The sequence below is a fragment of the Lithobates pipiens genome, unplaced genomic scaffold (genome assembly GCF_037356315.1).
Source record: "Lithobates pipiens isolate NorthernLeopardFrog02 unplaced genomic scaffold, aLitPip1_a1.2 Scaffold_13, whole genome shotgun sequence".
NCBI lineage: Eukaryota > Metazoa > Chordata > Amphibia > Anura > Ranidae > Lithobates > Lithobates pipiens.
This window is the reverse complement of record NW_027507718.1, coordinates 333,124,752-333,141,207: the sequence shown is the minus strand read 5'-3', so window position 1 is coordinate 333,141,207 and position 16,456 is coordinate 333,124,752. Positions and strand designations below refer to the sequence as shown.

At 41.9% G+C, this 16,456-nt stretch overlaps 1 protein-coding gene across 1 annotated transcript in view; it reads left to right on the top strand.

Annotated features, from left to right (window-relative positions):
• Positions 1 to 16,456, top strand: part of SLC10A7 (solute carrier family 10 member 7) — a 303,157-nt gene that overhangs the window by 125,000 nt on the left and 161,701 nt on the right. Inside the window, exon 5 of the mRNA XM_077476993.1 lies at positions 12,829 to 12,867. Coding sequence (XP_077333119.1) covers positions 12,829 to 12,867 — 39 coding nt within the window. The remainder of the gene's footprint in view (positions 1 to 12,828; positions 12,868 to 16,456) is intronic.

Below are 16,456 nucleotides of genomic sequence, written 5' to 3'. Positions count from 1 at the left end.
TTGATCTGGTTTATCATTAATATTACTTATTACCATTTCTACTATGTGCATCATCTAATCTTAGGCTCGGTTCACACAGGGGCAACACGACTTTCAACACAACTTGGACAGGACTTGGGGCGACTTACAACATGACTTTAAGTCGCCCCAGGCCAGGCCACTTTTGCTGTGGCCAATCAGAGAATGAGCTCTCAAGGGGGAACTCCACGCCAAAAAAAAAAAAAAAAACGGCATGTGTTCCCCCTCCGAGAGCATATCAGACCCTTAGGTCTGGTATGGATTTTAAGGGGAACCCCCTATGCCGAAAAAATGGCGTGGGGGTCACCCCAGATCCATACCAGACCCTTATCCGAGCACGCTACCTGGCCGGCCAGGAAAGGGGGTGGGGACGAGTGAGTGTTCCCCCCCTCCTGAGCCGTACCAGGCCTCCTTCCGACAACCCTGGCCGTTGGTTGTCGGGATCTGTGGGCGGTGGGCTTACCGGATCCCGGCTCCCCACCCTATGTGAATGAGTATGGGGTACAATGTACCCCTACCCATTCACCTGTGGAAAAAAATGTAAAAACACAACACACAAGGGTTAAAATAGTTTATTGATGATGTCCTCGCCCATTATGATGTCACAGTCCCAGAGGATGCTGGGACTGTGACATAATGGGCGGGGACATCGTCCGGTGATGTCCCTATATAAGTCGCCGCACGCCGCGTCCCTGTCATTGTGAGCAGAGACTGCGACGAGGCAACAGCTCCTGAAGAGAAGAACAGAAGACCGGGCCACCACTTGTAAAAGAGCTAGAAGAAGGCGCGGTGGCCCTGCAAGAAGAACCGGAGAGGGGGACAAGACCCCGAAGTCGGAAGAAAAGGGCGGCGGTGAAGAAGAAAGCCGGGCTCCTCCACTAGTAAAAGAGCTAGCAGAAGATAGCGGAGGAGTCCGCCGAGAAGACCCCTGAAGAACCCCTGAGCTATGCAATAAACTATTTTAACCCTTGTGTGTTGTGTTTTTTTTACATTTTTTTTCCACAGGTGAATGGGTAGGGGTACATTGTATAGGTGCAGTAAAAATGCAGCAAAGGTGCGGTATAGGTGCAGTATGCTTAACGTCCTGCCTCCAGTAACTCAGTCCTTGCTAGCAGTCTGAACAATGGGCAGTGCCCTCTCACCAGTCCCTGTGGTGCGGCTATGAACTCTCGCTGTAGAAAGGGGCCTTTTCTGTCTCTTCACAGAATGCCTCTGGTGATTAGCGGTGGGAAGAACAATATGAGAGGATGCTCTGTTCTTCCTGCAGATGCGAAAACTGATATCTGTATTTACTGACCCGAATGTCTCTGCTCCCTGGTCTCTAGCTTTGCCCCTGCCAAATGCTTAGTTTCTAAATGACTGGTTCAGAACAAGTTTGCATATTGATTACGTTTTATTTTCTCAATGATTTCCTGATCTTCATGCTTGTTCTAGGCCTGAGACTCCGAAGATAATGGAGCAACTTGCATGAGAGCAAGGCAACTTAGGTCATAAGGTATTAGTGTGTTCTATTTTTGGCCAGAATGTGTTAGCTCGCTACCTGTGCTCACAGTGCTCATAGTGTGGTAAGTTAAAAATCTTGGCCCATGGCTGTTTCATGTGCAAACCTTGCATTGTCAAAGCCACTGTGGAAGACAATTTCAGAAGTCTGGCCTGCATGTGCGAGCCTGCTCTATTGGACTTGGATCTGTTTAAGCTTGTACTGCTGCCGTGTTTCCCCCGAAAATAAGACTTACTGTGATTTTTCGGGGAGGGCTGAAATATAAGCCCTACCCCAAAAATAAGCCCTAGTTTAAAGTGGTTGTAAATGCTAAAATCTACTCTCCTACAGTAGTATATAATGTAAAAATTGTGTGTTTCTGTAATATAATTGTATCAAATGCCTTTGGTACAGTTGATCTCTTCTCCTGGCTGTCAGTGGGGGACCACGGCCCACCTCCTTCAGCTGACCTCTGCTGCTCTCCTCTTCTCCCTGGTGTCAGCAGGGGACCTCAGCCCCCCTCCCTCTGCAGGCTCTCAGCTGATCTCTGCTGCTCTCCTCTTCTCCCTGGTGTCAACAGGGGACCTGGCCCCCCTCCCTCAGCTGATCTCTGCTGCTCTCCTCTTCTCCCTGGTGTCAGCAGAGGACCTTGGCCCCCCTCCCTCTGCAGGCGCTCAGCTGATCTCTGCTGCTCTGCTCTTCTGTTGCGCGTCAGCAGGGGATCTCGGCCCCCTCTACCTCTGCAGGCGCTCAGCTGATGTCCGCTGCTCTACTCTCCGGCAGCTCGGAGCGGCCATGGAAGTGCCCAGCGGTACTATAAGAAGGTATTTGCACAATTATATTACAGCAACACACACCTTTTACATTATATAATCCTGTAATGGTGAGGATTCTAAGATTGTACAACCACGTTTACTATGTTCACACTGGGAATTCCTGACAGGCAGGGAGGAAGAGGGGGAGAGAACACAGCACATTGCATGGCAAGCCCTACCCCAAAAATAAGCCCTAGTGTGTTTTTGGTTGCCAAAATTCATATAATACTCGCGCTTATTTTCGGGGAAAAACTGTATGTATGCATTTCATTAAAGTCCATCATTTTTTTTTTATAGTACAATTTTGTTTTCAAAACTATTTTATAACAGGTCTAAGTACATTTATATTTGGTAAAATGCTATTGTTTACTAATAGTTTAGCATGAAAATCTTGCTTTTATGATTGCTTGTTTGTGCAACCCGGGTGTATACCCGAGCAAAAATGTAGAAAGTTTGTATTTGGTAGAGGTGTATCAGCTTGTGTTTTATGGACACGTTTGGTTTATGGCTATTTTTATTTAACTATTAACTTCATCTTACTGTGTCACAGTGTGGCTACATCCTTTTGTATGCATTTAAACAGTCTTTTTAAAAGCCCGGGTGTATTTCAGCCAGTAGCTCTTGCAATATCCCATTCACACACAAGAATTGCAGAGCGCTGAGGTCTGAACTTTATGTAAAAGGAGTGCTTGCTGAAGATTTCTTTTATTAACTGTCATCATCTTCATAATATATGGCCAAATAACTGCAGTATAATAACTAAATTTGAGAATAATAGGCCCCTTAAGAAAGGCCCTAGTCATTCATGATAGTCAGTGACAAATAGGTTGGAACAAAGTAACATGCACTGCTTGTCCTGCTTACATTCTCTCCTTGGTGTCATTCTCATCTGTCAATGTCCTGGCTGTGCTCTTATTAAAGTGCACTTCTACTAACGCAACTTAATTTCTGGAAGGAGAAATGACAGCATACTTCATTTAGCTCCTGTAATCCCCTTCTTAATTTTTGTTTTGTTGCAGGGTAGTTATAATAAATTCAAAACATAAAATATCCAATTGCAGAGTTATTAAATTTTCTAGCAAATTTGCATATGTCGATCCACTGTTAGACCTGTGCTAAGCTTTGACTGTTTCATAACCACTTCACTACCGGAGCAGTGTTTTAAATCTTTTGTACGTGCTAAAAATCTGCATTTTTTTTTTTTTTTTGCTGGAAAAACATAAAAACCTCCAAACCTATATTTTCTTGAAGCAGAAGCCCTGCAATGATGGCAGATGCAAATTTTGATGCAAGGTTTTTGCACAACTGTTTATCAAATCTTTCTTTTCAGGAAAAAATACACCAAAAGGAATTTTAGTGTACACAAATACACAGTTTCTATGGAAATAGATGCCAAGCCTCAAATTTGTTCACACCTGTGAAATGGCAAAAAATAAAAAAACTACTGCATCCAAAATTGTCCATGAGCAAAGCTTTAAAATCCTTTACAGATCATCAGTGCGCACGACAATGGGGTTTCTTTTTATTTTAATTTTATAAACCTTTTATGCATTTCATTTTTTTTTTTTTTGCTATTCTAAGGGGCACCTTTGCAGTCCCCTAAAAATGAACCCCTTCTCTGTATAACTTTTACATAAAGGCTAGGAGCCTGGAGAACAAAACAGTAACTCCTTGGTTTTAACCCCTTGAGTACCAGGACATTTATAAACCTACCTTTGAAGACAAGTGATTAAAGAACTTTGTTACTCACTTAGTGTATCTAAAGATGCTTTGGTGCCTTTAAGTACCTGCATTTGTTATCATATTATTTCATTTATTGCCCCTATGGTTCCTGCGATTAAGCTGTATGTAAGACCCCTTTCACACTGAAGGCAGTTTTCAGGCTCTACAGCACTAAAAATTGCGCCTGAAAGAAGCCTCAGCTGCAAACCCAGTGTGAATGCCCGAGTGCTTTCATACTGGGGCGCTGCGCTGGCAGGGCGTCACAAAAAGTCCTGCCAGCAGCTTCTTTGCAGCAGTGTAGGAGCGGTGAATACACCTCTCCTACTCCGCTCCTGCCCATTGAAAATAATGGGGCAGTGCTGTGATGCTGCAGCGGCATTTTGCGGGCGGATTTAACCCCTTTTTGTCGGCCAAATAGTGCCACTAAAACGCCGTTTTTTTTTTTTTTTAGCTTTACTGCTGACGCTCGGGGCAGCTCAGTGTGAAAGGAGTCTAATTGAGTTTAGGCCCCACTTTGTGCTAATCCATTCATTTGTCATTCAAGTATCTATTATCGAAGCCTCTACTATCCATTGAGGTTCTATCATTTGACTATTAGGCCTCTTTTATGCTGGTGTGCTTTTGCTGCGCTTTTCCAGGGCAACAAAAGAGCATGAAAACGATGCCGTCCTTCAGGTGTGCTGCACTTTGAAAAGTCCTGCATGCTTAATTTTTGGTGCCGTATTTCAAAACCACATCAAAAAGATGCCTTATAAACGTTTGTTTTGTTTCAGTATACATATAGAGCATGGTGCTGAGTTACTGCCTTACAACCTGTATCTGTTGGGGACATCAGTAGCAAAATTTCCCACCATAGTTTGTGGCTTTGTTTCCTCTTATCTTAAAACTTAAGTTTAGCTAAAACAAAATTTCCCTCCAGCTTAATGCTTGGTGCACACTGTAAGTATTTTTTTTCATTCAGCCCAGCGGACTGAACTAAATAAAACTGAGGAGGTCGCTGTACTAATTATTTAATGATAGTACTGCAATCTCCCTATTGTGTATTTGTGTTATGACAGGGAGACCGGCACTCAGCAGAACACAACCCTGCCAGAACACACTGGTCAGCGCTCAAAGCCATTGGGAGTGTGCTGATTGGATGCTGATCAGCTGCTGGTTTTCCAGCATGCTTGTTTGACAGAAGCAAATCAATCCTCTGTACACACGGGGTGAAATTCGGCCGATTTTCTACTTTAACATATGATTTTGGGTGATATTTGCCTTGTGTGTAAGTGGCTTTAGTCATGCCACATACCTCGGATGAAGTATGCGCCACGTTTTACATGCAGCTGGATCCTGGAGAAATCTTTACTGCAGGCATGCCGTGTCCTGTATCTGGCTTTGAATTTATGTCACTGCAGTGGTTAACAGCTTCAGGTTTTTAGGCAGAATAGCAGTACATATTGTCCAACACGGATATTTCCTCTCCTTCCTCCTCCTCCTCTATTGAGGAAATGTCTTTCACTGATTACACTGCTTGTAACAAGATTTGTGAATGGCGGACAGTCTGATCACTTACTGGATTCTCTCCTCCGTTTTACAGATTTGCTTTCAGTATACAATAAGCTTTTACACCTTCTGAGATCATGAATTGCCCCTCTTCCTTCTAAGCTCCTCAGTGCGACAGTCCTTTGCATTGTTACATTAGGTAGGCCAAACGTAAATTTAAATTTTTTCTTTCACTCAACCAGCGGGTTAAAAAATAAGTAAATGAACCAATTCCCCTATCCACACATTAAGGCTCGGTTCACACAGGGGCAGCCCAACTTGGAGGCAACTTCAGCTCAACTTTAGGAAACTTACAACGTCACTTAAAGTTGCCTCCAGGACAGGTGACTTATGCTGTGGCCAATCACAGAATAATCGGCTCTCTGGGAGGGAGGGGTTTGCCTGGGTAAACTAATTTATTTTATTTTCCTGTAAAGTCGCTTATATAATATACTATAGATGGAGATCCGACTTGCAGGCGGCTTCCATTGAATTCTATGGGTACAAGTCACCTTGAAGTAGTACAGGAACCTTTTCTGAAGTCGGCGCAACTTCAGTAGTGTACATTAAGACGGCTCTCATTGACTATAATGTAATTCCCGAAGGTCAAACGACTTGGGGCGACTTGAGGGCTGACAAGTCGGATCCCAAGTCGCGGCAGTGTTAACCCGACACTTAGGTGTACAGGAAAAAGTGTTGGGTGTCGGCGCCACAATAGAAAAAAAACTATTTGTTAATGAAATACCGATGCTGCACCTAAAATAACAATGCGCTTATATATTGCAAAGGAAATATACAAAAATCAAATGTCAAATTAATAATATACACTGTGTATCTGATTAATAAAGTTCACAATAAAATATTAGGTGTACGTTTATCAAACAGAGAATTTATCTCCGTTCAGTTCTCAGGGAAAAAATCTTCTCTTCTGGCACCTTATTTATGAAGAAGAGAACATTTGCTCATCGGACAAGAGAGAAGACGTTTTTCATCTGAGATCTGAGTAGAAGGGGGAGGGCTGCCTGTGATCTCCTGAGATCCCTGTGTGATTACAGTGCAGCTGAGTTTTAAAAATGAAACCAAACTTAAAAAGACCGTGTAATTACTTGAAAATAATATTCACTTTTTTAACCACTTGCCACCTGGCCAATGCACATATATGGCCGGGTGGGAGCCGTCTACTTCTGAGAGGACGTTCAGGAACGTCCTTCAGAAGGAGCGGGATTGCGCGTGCCCGCGTCACCCGGATACGGCGCATCTCAGATCAGGAGGAGGGCTCTGTGATTGGCCCTCCTGATCACATGACGGCCGTGTCCAATCATGGCCGTCATGTGATGTAAACAAACAGCCGGTTGCTAGGCAATCGGCTCCTCCTGTCCTCACACAGAAGTCATCGCTGAGGAGAGGAGAGCAGATCGCTGCAGCCGGCTGATGATCAGTGAGTATGAGCTATTTTTTACAGCTTTTTACTCACTGATCACCAGTATAGTGTAAACACACAACACACCACACAGTATAAACACAGTCCCCACATATGTCCCCAAAACACACATGTCCCCAAATAATAAAAACACATGTCCCTAATAATAAAAACATGTCCTCCACATATGTCCCACTAAAATCACATGTCCCAATGATTATCTGCACACATATGTACGTGATCACCTGCACACATCTGTACATGATCATTTGCGTACATATGTCCGTGATCACACAAACCAATTATTATACACTTAACGGAATTTTTTTTACCAAAAACATGTAGCAGAATACATTTTGGCTTAAATTTATGACAAAATTTGATTTTATTGGATTTCTTTTAAAATAGAAAAAATAAAATATTGTTTTTTTTTCCAAATTTCCGATTTTTTTTGCGATTATATCGCAAAAAATAAAAAACGGAGTCGTGAATAAATACTACCAAAATAAAGCTCTATTTGTGCAAATAAAATGATAAAAATTTCATTTGGGTACAGTGTAGCATGACCGCGCAATTGTCACTGAAAGTGCTAGAGAGATGAAAGCTGAAAATTGGGCTGGGAAGGAAGGGGGCGAAAGTGCCCTGTATTGTAGTGGTTAACTCCAGATCTGCGCTATAGCCTAATGATGGCTACAGCGCGGATCTGCTTTGCCAGGAGTATGTCTATTGACGTCCTCCCCTTTGCAGCCCTGCCACGCCCCCCTGAATGGGGCACGCAGCATGCGCTGTGATCACCCAAGTCAATGAGACTCGGGTGATCACAGATCCAAGTAAGGGGTCGATCCCGGCCCCTTACCACGTGATCAGCTGTCGGCCAATGACTGCTGATTAAGTGATGTAAACAGAGGATCAGTAATCATTTTTTTTCTGTCTTCTCATGCTGTCAGCGTGAGAAGAAAAAAAAAGATTGCTGTCTTCAGTTTGCAGGGACATCGGTCCCGAAGAGGAGCAGTGTGTTATGTGCCCTAAGGCGAATTCAGTTTGCATTTGCAGTGCTATACAAGTCATTTATTTATTTATTTATTTATTTATTCATTCATTCATGTGCCTACCAGTACCGACTGCCAGTGCCACAAATCCGTGCCAAAAATTGGTGGCCACTAATCAGTGCCAGCTATCAGTGCCCACAAGTGCCACCTATCAATGCCAAACAGTGGGGCCAATCGGTGCCTCAGTGCCATCTAGCAGTGCAGCCTATCAGTGTCACCTACAAGTGCCGCCCATTAGTGCCCACCAATGGCACCTATAAGTGCCCATCGGTGTAGCCTCATCGGTGTACATCCATGAAGGAGAAAAAATACTTGTTTGCAAAATGTATTAACAAAATATAAAATTTATTTATTTTTTGGTCTTTTTTTTTTTAATTAAAAAAAACAGAGGTGATCAAATACCACCAAAAGAAATCTCTATTTGTGGGAAATTGTCATTCAAAGAGTGACAGATCTAAAAGCTGAAAATTGGTCTGGGTAGGAGGTAGGGCTGGGGAAAAAAAACGATTTGAATCGAGTTGAGAGGTCAAACCGATTCAGATTTTCAGCAAATCTATTTTTTTTTTTTTACTTTTGTCCCACCAGGACCGGTGCTGACACTGCGCTGGTCCTGAGGAGCTGCGGGCAGGAGTTTCTAGGCAAGGTCGCGGCTTCGGCCTAGTCCGCAAGGCCGGACACCGTGGACTAGGCCAAAGCCGTGGCCTTGCCTAAAAACTCCTGCCGCAGCTCCTCAGGACTGGCGCGGTGTCCATCAAAAAAAACAAAACTTCGAATCGTGAGTTTTTTTGGAGAAAATTGCCCAGCTCTAGTAGGAGGGGGGTTTAGGTGCCCAGTAAGCAAGTGGTTAAACACACATTTCTGCCCTTCAGCGCACATTTTAGCACATGTTATTTTAACACGCATTTTAGTCTGGTTTTAAAACTTTAAAAAGTGCATCAAAAACCATACCAGAATGTGCACAAAAAAGGCCCAAAAAGCCAAATTGAACATTTTTTTGGGCATGGAGCATTGTGTGTTTTTTCAATGTGCATTTTGGCATGTTGGTAGTGTATTTGTCAAATGACAAACTGTGTGGCAAAATGCATGTCTGCTAACTGCATTTGGGGTGCCACTAACAATGAATGGCACCCAAAAGCGCATTGCATATTTTGACACAATTTTACAGCAATTTGGAATCGTGGCAAGAGTCGTGGCATTATGCATTGCTCAGATGTAAATGGGCCCTGAAAGAAAATACATCATAACTATACTGTGTGTGTGTGTGTGTGTGTGTGTATATATATATATATATATATATTCCTCGATTAATCTATACATTTTTTTGATCGGTACTCACCTCTCCGCCAGCTTCCGGGTCTTCAGCGACGTCACTGGACTCCTTCCCCAAGTGCTTTCATCTGCTAGTGAAGGGAAGGGGGGAGGAGTACGTGACGTCGAAGTTCTGATTGACCTAACGTATACGAGGGAGGAGCTATGAAAGATGTCGTCCGCTGCTGCCCTACGGAACTAACACGATTGTCGGCTTTACATGCTATGTTTTTATCATCTTTTATGTGAGAAGTTTGTGTTTGAGCACAAAAATTTAATCTTATACTTAAGTGGTGAGCTCTTTTCTTTCTACCCATGACCTGGCGTCTTTGCTGAGATCTAAGGAGACGTGAGAGAAGTTTATGGTCCGTGAAAACCCTTTTGATGCCCGCTTGCATGACCACCTGATTGCACAGGGGTCCATGCCATAAGGTGAGAGTGATTAGTTAGACCAGAGGTGGAGGGATTGTCGCGCTACTGTGGAAAAAAGACTTGCGTCAGTGCTACAGTTTGAGTTTAAAACGTATTTGTGTGAACTGTGAAGTTAAGTCATGGATTGTGGAAACTAACTAGTGTTGGGTGATTGTATATAGTGTATACCAAATTTTCCACTGACTAATGCAGAGTTGCAATGCAAGGAGATTAGCTAAAGGTAGTTGGATCTGTATAAACTGGTCACCTGCGTAAAAGTGAATGACAGAAAGGTGTGTCCTATGATGAGAAGTGAAGAACATGTTCTCCTCTCTTTATCTCAGCTTCATAAACTGGCACACCTGAGAGATCAGTCGTGATCATCAGGATCTCGGCTCTTCTCTGTTTGATAAATGTACACCTACATGTGGATGGGGGAATCATTCCTACTGAGCAATTGTATTCTTCTGGTAGGGAGCCTTCCCTGGCAGAAGAATACTATGATTAGTGTTGCTGGCTATAGTCAACAGCACTGATCGTTTGGAAAAAAAAAACATCAGGCTGGTTGTACACAAGTCCGTGCCTGCTGGAACCGCCCAAATTTTGATCCATGGCTAGCCTAATTCATGTGTGTGTGTGTACTTCTGAGCCCATTCATTGCTAACCTGTGTACATGAACTCTAGAGTGATTGGATACCCGAGAAGATGGCCATCCCCTCTTACAACGCAACAGAGCCCAATACATTGTACTAGCATCCACCATGTTCAAAGTCTTAAGCCTCTTACACACGTTCGAACTTTGTACAAACATTCCCGTGGATTTTTGTACAAAGGGCGTCAGCCGTGAACTTGTATTGCATACACACGGCAGGACTTTTTCAGCCAACTTTCACCAAATCACGTGGGTTTCCTGCTCTTTACCGCCACCTTTACTCAACTTCTTTATTGTTGTCTGATCTTTTGCATTGGTTCATAGCATGCGTGTTTGTACTTTGTACAAATGTCCTATGGTTTTCTGTACACACGATCAGACTTTGCTCCATCTGACTTTTATTGCCGGAAAGTTTGTCCGTTCGCACAGCCAACAAAAGTCAGGTGAAAACCGAAAAAGTTAGTCCGATGGAGCATACACATGGTCGCATGTTGCATTAACCCCTTGCCGCCGAGCATACGCAGATGTGCCTACTCGGATTCTGGGGGTTATACCGGGATGATGCCCGCACCTGCAGGCATCATCCCGGTACTGATTTTTAGAGCGGGCGATTGGCTTTCCAGGCATAACAACCGATGCGGCTAAAAGCCGCTCGGCTGTTATGCCGGAGGAATAGGAGGGGACGCCCCCCCGCCTCCCGCCGCTCTTACCGGGTCTCCCGTTCAGTTGGGAGCCCCTATCAAACATCCGATGCCTCCGGCGGCTAGGGAGGGACTGGAATGAAGCCGTAAGCGGCTTCATTCCAGTCTCCTAATTGTAAACACGGAAGCGACGTCATGGCGTCACTTCCCGTTTACTCGGTTGCCAATGGCGCCAGATTTAAAAATATATACAGTATTCAGAATCGCCAAAAATGGCCATCTGAATACTTTGAAGTGTAAAGGAGGGATTGGGGGTCTTTTAGACCCCCGATCCCTCCATAAGGAGTATCTGTCACCACCTATTACTGTCACAAGGGATGTTTACATTGCTTGTGACAGCAATAAAAGTGATCAAAAATGTTTTTTTTTTTTTTTTTTTTAATAATTTTAAAATAATAATAAATAAAAAAAATTTAAAGCGCCCCCCCTTCCCCGCGAGCTCGCGCAGCAAAGAAAACGCATACGGAAGTCGTGCCCGCATATGTAAACTGTGTTCAAATCACACATGTGAAGTATCACTGCGATCGTCAGAGCGAGAGCAATAATTCTAGCACTAGACCTCCTCTGTAACTCTAACCTGGTAACCGGAATTTTTTTTTATAGCGTCACCTATTGAGATTTTTAGGTACCATAGTTTGTCGTCATTCCATGAGTGCGTGCAATTATAAAGTGTGACATGTTTGGTATCTATTTACTCGGCGTAACATTATCTTTCACATTATGCAAAGAAATTGAGCTAATTTTACTGTTTAGTTTTTTAAAATTCATGAGTGTCCCTTTTTCCCAAAAAGTTGCGTTTAAAACACCGCTGCACAAATACTGTGTGACATAAAATATTACAACAACCTTGAGAGATAGGGCTCGATAAGCTCACATATTCTGCTTTGTTGTAATCACCAGTAATTAGCGGAGCTTCAGAAAAGTTGTTTGAATATTAATACGACTTGATTGTTCCATATGCTCGGTCAGATTTATCCTGTAATAGTATGCGAATACGCACAATGTCTATTCATTTATTTCACATTTTGCATTTCTGTATTTGCTTCTTTTAATACTAATAAAAATTTCATGGGAAAAAAAAAAAAACAGAAAAATATTACAACAATCGCCGTTTTATTCTCTAGAGTCTCTGCTAAAATATATATGTTTTCTAGCAAAAAATATGGATTTTAACTTGTAAACGCCAAATGTCATGAAAGGGTTAAAACAGCTAATTTGCATGTTTGTTGTCAAAAAGTCTGATCGTGTGTATGGGCCTTTACCTTCCCTTTCCTGTTATAGTCATTGTGATTGCACTGTCCAGTAGGCAAGAGTTTGACCACTCTGTTTGGTATACTCTGACTTGGTCAGACACACCCCCCTCACACATCCATGTGACGACACTGAGCCAATCGGCACGGTCATATTGGAGTCCATAGCCCTGCGCACTACCACTCTAGTGACTTGTAGCTTATACAAATCTTTACTTTCTATTCTGGTAGCTGAATGGTAAGTAAATTAACCAGTTAACATGTGCAAAGCACAGATTCCTGTCTACTTGAACCCGTAGTATAACTTGAAATCATTATGCATGGATTTGCAGCTTCCATGCATGTTGGGCCATTTTATATATTTTGCTTTTGCAATGTAAAAAAATAAATATATATATTTTTTTTCCTTCATAGTTTATTATATGTGTATTTTTCAACAACATAATATGTATAAATCAATTTTTTTTTTTTCCAGGCTGCTGCCATTTTTAATTCTGCATTTGGGAGTTTCTTGGTAAGTAGTAAGAGCATGTCTTCTTACCGTGTCTGATCATCCTCTAAATAGGCACTGTTTCCAGTTAAATCCATAGCCACTGTTAATTATCCTAATGAAGACATATGTCAATACAGTGATTTATTTACTTTCTGACTTTAATGAGGTATATTGGATATCCATTACAAAGCATCAAATGGCTGAAGTACAGTAGATACAAAAGCTGAACCATTCTTGCATTTTAAACAATGACACATGATTGAGCATCTTTGGTCTTGGTTGGAACGTCTCCTGGGTTTTGAAGCAATTACAATATTGTTTTACGGCACAAAGAGGGACAATTTGTGTTTTTTATAAGTAGCAACCTGAACGTTGCCTTTATTGAATAAAACAATACTTATATTCCATATGTAGTTATTCTTGCCATTTATACACAACTATAGGCTCTGCATTGGCGAAAGTAATTATTTTCTAAAACTTGGTTCGTATGTAGATTGCTGTGATTTTTCTGAAGATAACATATCTCCCTTCTTCTTTTTTTTTTTTTTTTATTTTTTTTTTTTTTTTTTAAGCATTGTATACCTCTTCTCCCCTTGTCTCAAAAAAATAAAAAAAAAAGGTGCCAAGACTGCTAGATAACTTGGGAACTGCTCAGATCAAGTGATCCCTTTGTCAGAACAACGCACTGATAGGAATGGTCTGCATTGTCCAGTGAGGTTTTCCACTTTTATTGGAAGTGAAAGCAATACCGTTTATTGAGTGGTACCTTCACTTATGATTGATCTGAATAGTGTCGGCTTCAATTCCCAGGAACTGGTATAAAGCCCTTTAGTAGGGGAATGGTAATATTCTGTCAGACGCTAGAGAGAGAATATTGTGTTCTAGTAAAATTTTAAATTAAATCAGTCATCTCTGCCAGAGAAACTACCTCCTTTCAGAACTAAGCTGAAAGTTAAAGTGGGAGTAAACCCGCTGACATCTTTTTTTTTTTTTTTTTTCCCCCAGACCTGTAAGGGAAAAGGCATAATGAGCTAGTATGCACCACATACTAGCTCATTATGAAATACTTATCTTAGAACGAGGCGCCGACATCTCACCCGATCCATGCCGAGGGAGCTGACATGTTCCCTCGGCGTGTCTTCCGGGTATCGCGGTTTCGGCGCTGTGAGTGGCTGGAGCCGCAATGTCATCACTCCCATGTGTGCGTGCGGGAGATTTCTTTCCGGCAGGGTCCAGCGTCTGCTGGGCTTTCAGCCAAGAATCCCCAGAGCGTATGCGCCGCTGCAGTCAGTGGCTCATTGTGAGGGGAATATTTCCTAAACCATACAGGTTTTGGAGATATTTTTTTTACCTACAGGTAAGCCTTATTATAGGCTTGCCTGTAGGTAAAAGTTCAAAAAAACTAAAATAAAATACTTTAAAATAATAAACATGTTATACTCATCAAAACCATTGCACAGAGCAGCCCCAATCTTCTTCTTGCGCCCCCCCCCCCGGCACTCTGGTCTCCTCCCGTTCGGCGAGTGCCCACCATAGGAAGAACTACCCTTGCGAACAGATTCTATCCTAGTCATGTCATCAAAGCCATTATTAAGGCACAGTTTATTAGCATTTGGCATAACTGTTCTAGTCTTCAAGACTTTGATAGGGAGGCATGCTCCATAGAGGACCAATTGGGAGAGAGCGGTCATAATAAATCGTCCTTTTGGAGAGTGTGAGCTAAGGTTAAAAACATGTCTAGAAGTGATCTGCTGGTGAACTCCCCCCCATAATAATCTTAACCACCATTGCACCAATGAAGATGCACAACCTATGGTCTTTCACATCTTATAGCATTGAATTTCAGGAAATAAAATGTATTATGATTAAGATTTACTTACCCATCTTACACGATGGCCCTGCATACAAATCTTTTTTTGAGTCGTGGGAGAAGAATTTTGGCTAGAAAGGCTCCCAAGTTAAGCCATATGCCTTCACTTAGTTTATTCACTTCTGTTTCTCATACTGGGACTTGTATAAAAAAGGGGGGAGCTTGGGACTTTAGATGAGACACATAAATAATGCCTCCATCCCTGGTTCAGGTAAAGAAAGGAGTTTGGAACTTTGAATGAGGTTATTGACTGATAGGGGTTAAATTGTGTATAAACATGTTTAATTGACATGAGTAGTAAAATAAAATGCAGTAGTACAAAACGTGGAAAAAATATCATTTTTTATATATATATATATATATATATATATTATATATGTGTGTGTGTGTGTATATATATATATATGTATATGTTGTAAAGCGCTGAGCAAACTGTTGGCGCTATATAAATCCTGTAGAAGAATAATATATATATATACAGTACACTTGCATACATGGCATGGGCATCATACATTCATAGATATATACATAAACAGCACAAAGCAAGAATAGATAGTTATATAAAATATGTAAATTCGTATATGTACGCATGTCAACTTGACTTGGCAGCACAAACCGGATTAAAGGAGCTGAAAAAATTGATAGAGAATATGTATCTAGAATCTAGATATGAATCTTATTGAGGCATAAAGCTACATCCAGAATGCCCAATGTGCTTCGTGTAAAAAAAAAAAAAAAAAAAACACTTCCTCATGGGTGGATGCTATAGGGTATCTTCAAGAAACAAAAATATAATTAAACCTAATGTTACAGTAAGCACATCCAAAAAAGACAGGCTCTGCAGTCTTGAGCATTTGCATGCAACAGATAACAATGGTGTGAAGTATGTGTGGGGCCAGGGCCAGAGAGGGAGCTTCTCATTCAAAGTCCCAAACTCCCTTCTTTGTTTACAATACTGGGACTTGGCTCCAAACCATTGGTGTTTATAAGTGTAATTCCTCCAGATGCCCTAGCTGCAAATATATAGGTGATGCCTGTGTGGTTACCTCATGCAACAGAAGTTCTTTTCCCATCAGTTAGTCAATTGCCAGACCAGGTATGTTGTGTAGGTTTTTACGGGTACAGTATGTGGGTCAGACTACTAGACTTTTGTGTGAACGGATGTGGAATCATATTTCAGTTATAGATGCAAACAAAAACACAAATATTGCTAACCATATCATTGCTTTTCATGATTCAGATTTTAATTTTCTTAAAATTCAAATTATGGAGTGGGTGGATAAACCAAAGCGGGTAGGGGAGCAGGGGTCAGCTCTCAATAAAAAGGGAGGTGTTCTGGATCTTCACACTAGATACCCATATAACAAGGGGCCTGAATCATAAGTGGAATATCACTTATTTTTATGAGTAGTTTTACTTTGCTTTCCTTATTATTCACTGGTCTACGGCCACATCACCCTGTATGCGCACAATCTCGTCTGATCTTGGAGGCTAAGCAGGTTCGACCCTGGTTAATACTTGGATGGGAGACTGCCTGGGAATACCAGGTGCTGCATTGTTTCTCTATCTTTTCCCTCTCCTTGACATTCTCCTCTTCCCTTTTATTCCTTTAGCCCTTTAAACCTAAGCTTTACCCTGTCTTGTGGTTCAACCCACAACCATAATAATCATACCTGGCCATATTGATATGCTCTCAAACTTACCCCTAGTGTTTCTGTGTGGATATTACAATTATTTTAT